Raw genomic sequence first — 12929 nt, 5'->3', positions numbered from 1 at the left:
CGTTCAGCAAGAGATGAAGAATCGTCAACGGAACGTGAGACTCGCCTCAGCCAGAATAGTGATAGAAATCGGATACAGAGAGAAAGAGAATCGTCTGTAGAGCTTGAGGCTCGCCTCAGTCGGAAAAATGATAGAATTCGGATACAGAGAGAAAGAGAATCGTCTGTAGAGCGTGAGGCTCGCCTCAGTCGGAAAAATGATAGAATTCGGATACAGAGAGAAAGAGAATCGTCTGTAGAGCGTGAGGCTTGCCTCAGCCAGAATAGTGATAGAAATCGAATACAGAGAGAAAGAGAATCGTCTGTTGAGCGTGAGGCTCGCCTCAGCCAGAATAGTGATAGAAATCGAATACAGAGAGAAAGAGAATCATCTGTAGAGCATGAGGCTCGCCTCAGCCAGGATAGGGATAGGCATCGAATACAGAGAGCAAGAAAATCATCCACACAGACACATAGCAACACCGAACAAAACGAACAACCAAACAGCCACAGACCCGAGAGAGTAACTAATTCATGGGTAAATAAAGAAAATTCTGCCAATTTTTGCGAAACTTTTATCGTTTACGCAGCACAATAGGAAAAATCACCCGATTTTGAAACATTCTTCATTGGTGCTCCGCTTCTATTGGTCTTAGCGTGATAATATATTATAGGCTACATCCTACTAATATTATAAAGGCGAAAGTTTGTTTGGATGTATGGATGTGTGGATGTATGGATGTTTGTTACTCTTTCACGCAAAAACTACTGAACGGATTTTAATGAAACTTTACATAATATAGCTTATACTGATGTGTGTATATTATTCTGATGAATAACACATAGGCTACAATTTTAACCGACTTTCAAAATGGGGGAGGTGTTATGTTCGTTTTCTTATATTCAACGATTACTCCGCCGTATGTTACCCGATTTTTATATCCACAAAAGTGGTGATCTGATGAAGGATCGAGGGAACTCCTCAAAACTTATAGGGAAACGAGTGGTGACTTCGGTTTCGTGAGAAGTATTCTAAGCATATGCTACCAACAAGTAAAAGTTTGCACCGAGATATACCTGGTATACCGTGGTTCGGAAGGTGCTGAGAGAACTCCTGATTCTTTATAGATACAAGTTTGGGAGTTTCGGCGTTGTTTTAAGAACAGGAACCATATGCTACTATGCAAATTACATTCATCATCATCATCATCATCATCACTACCATATTATACCATTTCATAGTCTTTTAGATCGAGACTCGAGTTTGTCAAGTGATAATTAAAAAAAAATCTTTATTTTATTTCTAAAAATAGTTTGACTATAGGCTATATTATATAATATATTATCACGCTAAGACTAATACGACCAAAGAAAATCAGGAAAATGCGGGAAAAACGGGGAAAATATTTTTTATGGGAAAATGTACGGTTTCTGTAAAATTCCTAATTTACGCGGGCGAAGCCGCGCGGGACATCTAGTTATACATAAATCTAAGTGATAATACTTTAGGATGTGCATGTGTTCCTAACATAGAGTTCACTGTGAAATTAGCAGCGCTGAAAGACCATTTTTTTTCACTTCTGTATAGAGAAAAAAAATTTGCTCATTCAACGCTGCCACTTTTACAGTAATTTTTTTTTATTGGTGTCATGTATTTCTTTTTGGCAATCTATTGGGTATCAATGTATTTTTTGGAGATCGTTATTTTTATTCCCTTATATAATTAAGTAGTAATAATTATTATAAACATGCAAAGAGTCTTTTGTAATCTCTAAATAGTATAAAACAAAGTCGCTTTCCGCTGTCTGTATGTATGTATGTATGCTTAGATCTTTAAAACTACTCAACGGATTTTGATGCAGTTTTTTTTAATAGATTGAGTGTTTCAATAGGAAGGTTTATATGTATAACATATGCATAATATGGTAGAGAAACACTGATAATTTTAGAGGTTTCTAATGTTATGTCGTAAATAAATTCATTTTTTTGCGTTTATATTGCAAACGCTGGCTAAACCCTACGAGATAGATCAAAATAATGTACTACAGTATTGTACACCTTAATAAGGTAAATAAAAAAGTCCGCGATGGTATATGTCTATTTCTTAGGGATAACTCACAATAGCCATTTTTGTTCTTTACTTTTTACGAAAAATAATGGCTTATTTACGAAGCGATTTTAACAATTTACAACATTAACCCTTATCCAAATAAACATGTTTGGAAGCTAAGACATTAAATGTAGATTATAATTGTCTTTTACACTATACAATTTCGATCAATACTTTAGAAGTTTTCAAACGTATAAACTTACGCGGAATCAAAAAATATGTCGCGCGGCGGCGGCCGAGGGACATAGCGGTTACGGCGGAACCGGCCGGGGGCTCTCATAAGCTTCGGGCTTATGTTATTGTAGTAGATAGTGTATTTCGTCATTGTGTGGTTGTGCAGACGGTAACGCAGAGGAGCAACCACAGCGCTTTCTTTCAGATATTTATTGTTTCTGGTTCTTTGGTTTCTGAATTGTCGATAAAAATATATTTGACTTGGTTAGAAAAACGGACTTTTGTTTTTGCTTTGCGATTGGGTTATTTGTTGCTTTGTGGGTATTACTATACGATCATGCCTGGAAGACGTCGTCGTTCGAACAAAGGTCGTAGTACAGTGAATGCCAAAAGAGCACGTTCAGCAAGAGATGAAGAATCGTCAACGGAACGTGAGACTCGCCTCAGCCAGAATAGTGATAGAAATCGGATACAGAGAGAAAGAGAATCGTCTGTAGAGCTTGAGGCTCGCCTCAGTCGGAAAAATGATAGAATTCGGATACAGAGAGAAAGAGAATCGTCTGTAGAGCGTGAGGCTTGCCTCAGCCAGAATAGTGATAGAAATCGAATACAGAGAGAAAGAGAATCGTCTGTTGAGCGTGAGGCTCGCCTCAGCCAGAATAGTGATAGAAATCGAATACAGAGAGAAAGAGAATCATCTGTAGAGCATGAGGCTCGCCTCAGCCAGGATAGGGATAGGCATCGAATACAGAGAGCAAGAAAATCATCCACACAGACACATAGCAACACCGAACAAAACGAACAACCAAACAGCCACAGACCCGAGAGAGTAACTAATTCATGGGTAAATAAAGAATCTCTAAATAGTATAAAACAAAGTCGCTTTCCGCTGTCTGTATGTATGTATGTATGCTTAGATCTTTAAAACTACTCAACGGATTTTGATGCAGTTTTTTTTAATAGATTGAGTGTTTCAATAGGAAGGTTTATATGTATAACATATGCATAATATGGTAGAGAAACACTGATAATTTTAGAGGTTTCTAATGTTATGTCGTAAATAAATTCATTTTTTTGCGTTTATATTGCAAACGCTGGCTAAACCCTACGAGATAGATCAAAATAATGTACTACAGTATTGTACACCTTAATAAGGTAAACAAAAAAGTCCGCGATGGTATATGTCTATTTCTTAGGGATAACTCACAATAGCCATTTTTGTTCTTTACTTTTTACGAAAAATAATGGCTTATTTACGAAGCGATTTTAACAATTTACAACATTAACCCTTATCCAAATAAACATGTTTGGAAGCTAAGACATTAAATGTAGATTATAATTGTCTTTTACACTATACAATTTCGATCAATACTTTAGAAGTTTTCAAACGTATAAACTTACGCGGAATCAAAAAATATGTCGCGCGGCGGCGGCCGAGGGACATAGCGGTTACGGCGGAACCGGCCGGGGGCTCTCATAAGCTTCGGGCTTATGTTATTGTAGTAGATAGTGTATTTCGTCATTGTGTGGTTGTGCAGACGGTAACGCAGAGGAGCAACCACAGCGCTTTCTTTCAGATATTTATTGTTTCTGGTTCTTTGGTTTCTGAATTGTCGATAAAAATATATTTGACTTGGTTAGAAAAACGGACTTTTGTTTTTGCTTTGCGATTGGGTTATTTGTTGCTTTGTGGGTATTACTATACGATCATGCCTGGAAGACGTCGTCGTTCGAACATAGGTCGTAGTACAGTGAATGCCAAAAGAGCACGTTCAGCAAGAGATGAAGAATCGTCAACGGAACGTGAGACTCGCCTCAGCCAGAATAGTGATAGAAATCGGATACAGAGAGAAAGAGAATCGTCTGTAGAGCTTGAGGCTCGCCTCAGTCGGAAAAATGATAGAATTCGGATACAGAGAGAAAGAGAATCGTCTGTAGAGCGTGAGGCTCGCCTCAGTCGGAAAAATGATAGAATTCGGATACAGAGAGAAAGAGAATCGTCTGTAGAGCGTGAGGCTTGCCTCAGCCAGAATAGTGATAGAAATCGAATACAGAGAGAAAGAGAATCGTCTGTTGAGCGTGAGGCTCGCCTCAGCCAGAATAGTGATAGAAATCGAATACAGAGAGAAAGAGAATCATCTGTAGAGCATGAGGCTCGCCTCAGCCAGGATAGGGATAGGCATCGAATACAGAGAGCAAGAAAATCATCCACACAGACACATAGCAACACCGAACAAAACGAACAACCAAACAGCCACAGACCCGAGAGAGTAACTAATTCATGGGTAAATAAAGAAAATTCTGCCAATTTTTGCGAAACTTTTATCGTTTACGCAGCACAATAGGAAAAATCACCCGATTTTGAAACATTCTTCATTGGTGCTCCGCTTCTATTGGTCTTAGCGTGATAATATATTATAGGCTACATCCTACTAATATTATAAAGGCGAAAGTTTGTTTGGATGTATGGATGTGTGGATGTATGGATGTTTGTTACTCTTTCACGCAAAAACTACTGAACGGATTTTAATGAAACTTTACAATAATATAGCTTATACTGATGTGTGTATATTATTCTGATGAATAACACATAGGCTACAATTTTAACCGACTTTCAAAATGGGGGAGGTGTTATGTTCGTTTTCTTATATTCAACGATTACTCCGCCGTATGTTACCCGATTTTTATATCCACAAAAGTGGTGATCTGATGAAGGATCGAGGGAACTCCTCAAAACTTATAGGGAAACGAGTGGTGACTTCGGTTTCGTGAGAAGTATTCTAAGCATATGCTACCAACAAGTAAAAGTTTGCACCGAGATATACCTGGTATACCGTGGTTCGGAAGGTGCTGAGAGAACTCCTGATTCTTTATAGATACAAGTTTGGGAGTTTCGGCGTTGTTTTAAGAACAGGAACCATATGCTACTATGCAAATTACATTCATCATCATCATCATCATCATCACTACCATATTATACCATTTCATAGTCTTTTAGATCGAGACTCGAGTTTGTCAAGTGATAATTAAAAAAAAATCTTTATTTTATTTCTAAAAATAGTTTGACTATAGGCTATATTATATAATATATTATCACGCTAAGACTAATACGACCAAAGAAAATCAGGAAAATGCGGGAAAAACGGGGAAAATATTTTTTATGGGAAAATGTACGGTTTCTGTAAAATTCCTAATTTACGCGGGCGAAGCCGCGCGGGACATCTAGTAATGATATAAAGTAAAAACGTAATAAAGTAACATTAGAGATTCTAGCATAAGTATTATATTATATTTCGCACTTGTATTACTCTTAATTAATATACAATTCCAACTCCGATTCGATTCTTATAACGCCTGACATTGTACGCTTTCGGACGTGGGACTAAGAAGGACAAACGGAGAAAACCTCGGCGATGCTCCGTTTACAAGAATAAAGCCTTTAAGGCGAGGATAAACCCCAATTTGTTATTCCGCGACTTCCGGTTTACCTAGTTCCAATATAATAACGAAGTTTTAAAAAATATGAGGTATAAAGCACAATATTTAAAATACCTTAAACCATAAACATTTTAATAAAACTTAATACTTTGGCTGTAATTAATTTACAAACTCACCTCCCATAAAAATCTATTTCATCGAAATATAAGTATTAACTAGGATAATTATACATTTTATTTGAATAAATTGTTAGTTAATCTATATTAAAAGTTCTTTAACCGAACAATTTTGTTTCTTAATGTTTATTTCCAAAGATATTTTAAAAAAACATGAAAAATAGAGAAAATCCGCTCGAGTGACTTCAGTTTTATGCTAAGCTAAAATGAATCTTATTGCGATGCGTATACGCTTGGTCTTTGGTTGTGTGCAAAGTTATAGTTTTGGATTGAGATTAATCCCCGCCTTAACAACTGACGTAAAATTGTAAACACACCTACATACCTCCAAATAAGAAAATTCATATGAGATGGGTCCACAGTATATTTTCTCTAGCTCTTCGACAAGTTTGTTGGTAGATTCCTTCCCATTATATCCATACAGCAGCCCTAAATCCACTTTGTCTTGTGAAGAAAGGCCGTATCTTGATATGCTAAGTTCTTTGATGTTCCTGAAAAGAAAATAGAAGAACCTAGATGACGCCCTCAACTCCGTTGCGCCAGTTTATCGCGCGGGAACCATATTATAACATTTTTGCGGGATAACAAGTATGCTATGTCCATTCCCGGCCTCAAAGTATGTATCTCCATAGTCCATAGGTTCCAAACCTCAGCTAAATCGGTTCAGTGGCTTGTGCGTGAAGAGGTAACAGACAGACAGATACACTTTCGCATTTATAATATTAGTATGGAAGTATGGATGGGTCATAAGTATCTATTCTAGATGAGGATCTAGGACACATATTATGGTCCCCTATTCACTTTGCGTCATGATAGCCACCAAGATTGTGAAACGATAGTCGCTAGAGTTTGCACAATCGATAATGATTCATGGGCAATCATAGACGAATATGCCTTTATTTGACTTCTGAAATAGTATAAATACATTATTTTAATTTCGAATATCATAATGTAATCATTAACGCCTAATAAGAAGCAAAAATATTGTTTGTCTCTATCATGACTCTACCATTGTAAAACATTAAGTTTTATCGTACTTTACATTACAGTACTAATTTAAACATACTAATTATATTATTAATATACATATTATACGTATAATATCAGCAATTAATTCACCTATCTATCTATTTAAACGGGTAAGTTAGCTCGCTTCAAAGTTTATGACAGGTTCGCAGTTCCCCAGTTCTATGATGTAAATTATCTAACTGTCACTATGGATGGAAATTATCTAACCTTAACTTTGAGAACATCGTAATTCATAACTATACTACAGACAACGTATATACAGTGTGTTTGTGTAAACACCATCCTTGAAACCATCAAATGAGGCCGTCAAAATAAACAACTTTTTCTATGAGAACAATGCTGGGAACTCAAAAAAATCCGTCTTCATACCCATACAAATTGCCGATCCGGGCATCCATATGGGTAGGAAGACGGCATTTTTTTTTAGTTCCCAGCATTGTTCTAATAAAAAAAGTTGTTCATTTTGACGGTCTCATTTGATGGTTTCAAGGATAACGATCCTGGCTCCATCATTGTCTTTAAATATGAATGAAACTTAACTTACATAGGTGTTCTGAAATCTAAACCTCTTAGTTTTCAACCAACTACCAAGAAGGTATTAGCTGTTAGGATGTCTACCATTGGTGCTCAGAACACGTCATGTTTTTTACCGCTAATAAGGTACGATTACCTGTTAGGTTGTCTGTACTCCACATTGTCGATAGTGGCCCGTAGATGGCCGTAGGTTCGGTACGCGTCCACCAGCCGCTGCGCCCGGCAGTTCTCGTAGCGACGCGCTACCACTTCCTCTGGTATATCTGTGATGGTAGCATGGTATTAAACAGGGAAATAGGCAGGCCCTAGCCAGTGCCAGATTTAAATTTTTTGAGTGTTGGCCACTTTTTCCGCCGCACAAAATTTGCCGCCCCGCTAGGATGCTGCCGCATCCCTAGGACGCTGCCGCCTCCCTAGAAAGCTGCCGTCCCCTAGGACGCTGCCGCCCCTAGGCAGCGACCTTTACGGCCTATTTATAAATCCAGGGCTAACCCTAGCGCCATTTCGTAGACGCAACGTGAAACGCGAGATATATGTCACAGCGAAAGAAAACTACTGTGGAAAAGTATATACAAATACGCCACGGCGGTTAAGAGCATCTTTAAAATTGTGCCAGGGACCAGACGTGTAGAACTTATGGTCGATTTACACGGGTGACTAACGGGTCGATTTTAGTCACCCGGCAAGTCACCAGTCGAATCGCCTGTCCAAGTCGAATCGCCACCCCATTTACACGGGTGACTAACGGGTCGATTTTAGTCACCCGGCAAGTTACCAGTCAACAGTAGTATTCGCAGCTGCAAGCGATCGCTTGCGACTGAGCGTTTGCACGGTCGATTTTAGTCACTAGCCGCATGCGGTCATTGGCCGCACGACTTTGGGGCTTGCGACTTTAGCCGCATGCGGTGTAGTCGAATTGCCATTTACACGGTCGATTTTCGCCGTGCGGCGTAAATTGTGTAAATCGGCCATTAGGGTAGAGGTATACTCAAAAAATTATAAATGTCCCTGGTCCCTCAGCTTTAAAGCGCACCTAAAAACCCCTGTTATCTATTAGTGTATGTCTTGGGAAACTGTTCCCTGAGAAGCGTAGATCAGTGAAGCTAATTCTTTGAAGCCTAATAAACCTGAAATGAGCCTGGATCATTTTGAGGTGAACTCAGTGCCGTAAATAGCCTTTTTTGCGCCCTGTGCCGTGTGCGAGATTCTATAACTGCGCCCCTGTTTCTTTTTTAGATATTATAGGTACCCCAGCAATGCTACGTATAGGCCCCTCTGATCTGGCCATTTATACGCCCCCCAGAGTCTACGCCCTGTGCCTGGGCACCGGTGGCACCGCCCTATTTACGGCACTGGGTGGACTGTGTTCACCTGGCCACTGTAAACAACCCCAACCTACCCTGAAAATGATTATATATATTATTAACCGACATCCAAAAAAAGATGAGGTTTTATGTTCGGCTCCCGATGTTTTCTTATGTATGCTTAGCGATTATTCCGCCGTTTGTGAACCGATTTTCAAATTTTTTCTTTTTATGAACAATTTCGTCTCTGTTTGTATTTGTAATCTTTCTTTCCTAAACAATGAATAGAAATGATGTTTTGTTATGTTTATTACTTTTATTTAGGTACAGATGTCTATTGAAATAAATTCTCACGATAAAATGGAAGTGGTTTACTTTTACGTCTCTTCCAACAAACCTGATGCGGCAAATAAGTTTTCGTATAAGTATCATAAAAATATCTTTACATTTTCTTCTATTTTTATGTGTTTCTATCCCTTTTAAACTTTTCTTTTCACTGTGATACCAAAACAAGACCAACACATTTATTTTTTCACCATATATTATATTCTTATGCCGGATCACTAAATTAAGCTACCTACTGTTTTCGCATTCAGATGGGTTTGGGACCAATCGCTAGATGAAAAAATGTTTAAAATTCATATCTGGCAATTGGTCCAAGGGTCCAATTTTTTTAGGTCCAATCGCCCAAGTCCTCCATTTATCCATCCAGGGTACCTATTTAGCGATAAGTTAGAGCACATTATTTTATTTCGATTCTTGTACCTAATAAATAATAATCCGCCGTATATAATAATAATAATAATAATGTGGGACGCCTGCGTAGTCTACCCACTAAAACCCCATGGTGCTCCACGGCGACGCCTTTATAATTTGGCTGTAGCGATATCGATTTTTCTCAGCAATGACTAAAGCTAAGAAATTAAAGTTCATTGTCAGTATTCACCATGTCTTTGTCTTAATTGAATTACCCATAGCATAACACGATTGGTCAACTTTTATAACACAGAATAATCAATCAAAAATACCTCTGTAAAAAAAGGGATTCCTATTTTGCCGACAGAGGAGAGTGATTTAAGCTTCCAAATTTTTTTCAAAATGTTCAAGCATACACTTTGATTTGCCCATAGCTACAATAACCGCAACTCTACCAGCGATCGTCCACATTTGGCCATCACCACCCCGCTAGTCCGCTACACGGGGTCGATTCTTATAGGTACCTACTTATATGACTATAGTACACTGTACACTGTACAATTTACTGCCAGAGAAATGTAATCATTGGCACATGACGGACCTACGGTATTTGTTTTCTCATAATACTTGATTGCTTTCTTCTGCATCTAAAATTCTAAACTGCTATTTGCTAATGAACTAAAGAAAGACATGGAATGAGTAATTAATGTAATACTTAAATGTTACTTAATAAACTAAACGTAATAGTTTATCAAGCTACTAAGTATGTTTATCTTTAAAATGTATGTCATTTCGCACATGTTATTTGTTATGTTAAGTATATTATTTATTATAAGTATTCGTCATTAGGTATCACGATCTTGATAACAACATCGGAACTTCACAAAAACAACTCGAAATAACATCGAAACGTGCCCCCAACGAAGTTTTTATCTACATTTATCTATTGTGATAAAATAACGAAGATTTAATTTGGTTTTTTTTAAGGAGTCGGTTTTAATTTCGACGCCCCCAAGCAATAACCCAGTAATTGCAAAACTCATTTTTTACAGGAGAGCATCCTATGTGTTTTTTAGCTATATCTTTTCAGTAAATTATTATTATGACATGTTAAATACCTCAGATGAAAGGTATTTTTTAATAGAACGACCTTGTAGTATTGGGATTACATTATATATACAAATATCTTTATAATAAATAAAAATATTTATTACGTCAAATATTTTACATCATTATATCAATAATTATATATTACGGTATAGAATTATAAAAATGCATTCAGCAATGTCAACTTACTATATTATTGCGGTATTTTTTTAAACACTAATATGCAGTAATCATTATTTATTTGGTGATTTAAGAGAGTTTTTTAATAAAGTGTGTAACAGTAAAGATCTTTTACTAGCTTATTGGCGTGAAATTTAAACCGTCTTTATACAGTAAATACCTAGTACCACAAAATACTTGTATGTATTTGAATTGTAATGATTGTATACTGATATTTCATAAAATATATTTTTAATAGGATTATGAAAGAAAACTACACATTATACCAAAAAAACAAAACTTTTATTACCAAAAAATAAACAACAAAATAAACAGTCTTATACTCTATACTATATCAGTATTCATACAATAAATAAGAGTTAAATTTATGAAATTAAAAATAATAATCAGTCATCATCTGAGGTTTCTTCATTGACTGTGCTAGTATCAATAATGTTGTCCTGAGAATACGTCAGTGATTCGTAAAAACTATGATAATATCTTGGAATTGCTCCGGTATTGCACAGGAACAGTAAATCTGTGTGAAGTGCCTTGCTTATTGGGATAGGATGATGATAAGCTGGCTCTAGAGTGATATTATCTTCGGACGCTGAGTCCGGCTTAGATTTTCGTCCCCGTCGTCTAATTTGGGTTGAGTGTAGATGTCTAACTCCAAATATTGCCAATCAAAATCGTATTTAAAATAAAGCCTCCCTGGTTGTGATGGAGTTACGTGAACATCCATGACGTCGGACCAACGGATGACATTCCCGTTTGTATCCCGACGCCAATAGGCAGGATTTACTAATTTCTTAATGTCTAAAATATCAGATCCCTCTATTTCTGTTAAGCTGTACTTTTCTCCGGTCACTTTAGAATTTAAAATTACGTTATAAATTTGTTCTGGTGTATAGATAACTTTATTCTTCATATTGCGTTCTATGCAGGCGTGCATTGAGTCACCTTCATTTTGGCTGTGTCCTTCTTCAAAAAATCGGTGGGTTATGGATAGTTGTAGGGTTTTTGCAGCATAAACGTATACTTAATGCAAAAATGTATCTATTTTTGTTTTGCCCATAGCACCCATCAGAGTAAAATGATATTGTATTTATACCCCTTTCACGTTCAGATTTTAAGAACTTTAACAAACAACTACCAATTTCTATACAGCCTCTTTTGGCCACATGGTAATGCCACACATAGCAATAACCTTTTTTACGTAATGCGTCATATATGGTAAAATTGTAAACAGGGTATTTCCGTTTATAATGAAAAATCCCTACATTAGATTGCGGAATGTTCAAGACCTTTTGAAGATCAAATACTGCTACTGTACTACTATTTTTGTCAAACGTATCTTTTTCCTCGTTTTTAATTTGCCTGATCCTTTCTTTTCTATGTAAGTGATTCTTGTAATTCTCTTTTAATTGTTCTTTCTCTGAGGCATCAGCTTGCTCATATAACATGCAAGTGGCACATTGATCTTTCATTGATTGTTCAAACCAATCAGTGTAAAAGCGGTATAATTTTGATATGTTTAGATTTTCTGAAAGGTATTGGCGACTAGAAGATTTTCTTGTAAAATGTGACTCTACTGTTGGGAACAGTTTGATATGTGTTATGATACTTAATTCCGTATCACTGCTCATTTTACGAGATTAATTTTAATTACTTATCATCTTCTTTGTCTTTGCAAAAATTATAATATTAAGTATTTACATCGCACCTACATAGGTACAATGTTAATAATATTATTATTTTTGTTTACACAAAATAAATATTTTTAGACCTAAAAGTAATTACACCTACTTCTTTATCCGTCCTTACCTCGTAAATTATAACAACTTGTTGAACTAGTAGATGGTTTTACAGGCATACTTTCTTCTATATTTTTATAGTTTATTTTATTTGATAAATTATCATTGCCTGAAAATAAGACTATTATTAATTTATGTCAACTATATTTAACACTAATTGTTTGTTTTTTTTAATGCGACATACAGGTGCAAAAATATATAATATTATTAACTTTAATACCTGTCATGAAAGTACTTAAACTAAAAATCTTGTTTTGAAGATTTTAAAAACCTATGTCATTTATAGTACTGAATGCGCAATACAGGTCAAAACATGTCTGCGAAGAACAAGTTTACGCCAGTACACACGTTTTATCGTGTATTTCAATTCTTATGAATACTGTTACTAGCCTTTACCGAAAACACTC

At 36.4% G+C, this 12929-nt stretch overlaps 1 protein-coding gene across 1 annotated transcript in view; it reads right to left on the bottom strand.

Moving 5' to 3' along the window:
• Nucleotides 1–12929, bottom strand: part of LOC121725338 (probable 2-oxoglutarate dehydrogenase E1 component DHKTD1 homolog, mitochondrial) — a 39464-nt gene that overhangs the window by 25208 nt on the left and 1327 nt on the right. Inside the window, exons 2-3 of the mRNA XM_042112229.1 lie at nucleotides 7576–7702; nucleotides 6202–6367 (exon numbers count right to left, since the gene is read on the bottom strand). Coding sequence (XP_041968163.1) covers nucleotides 6202–6367; nucleotides 7576–7702 — 293 coding nt within the window. The remainder of the gene's footprint in view (nucleotides 1–6201; nucleotides 6368–7575; nucleotides 7703–12929) is intronic.

Source organism: Aricia agestis, chromosome 3 (genome assembly GCF_905147365.1).
Source record: "Aricia agestis chromosome 3, ilAriAges1.1, whole genome shotgun sequence".
NCBI classification, from domain to species: domain Eukaryota; kingdom Metazoa; phylum Arthropoda; class Insecta; order Lepidoptera; family Lycaenidae; genus Aricia; species Aricia agestis.
The sequence above is the reverse complement of the archived record's forward strand: the minus strand, read 5'-3'. Positions and strand labels throughout refer to the sequence as shown.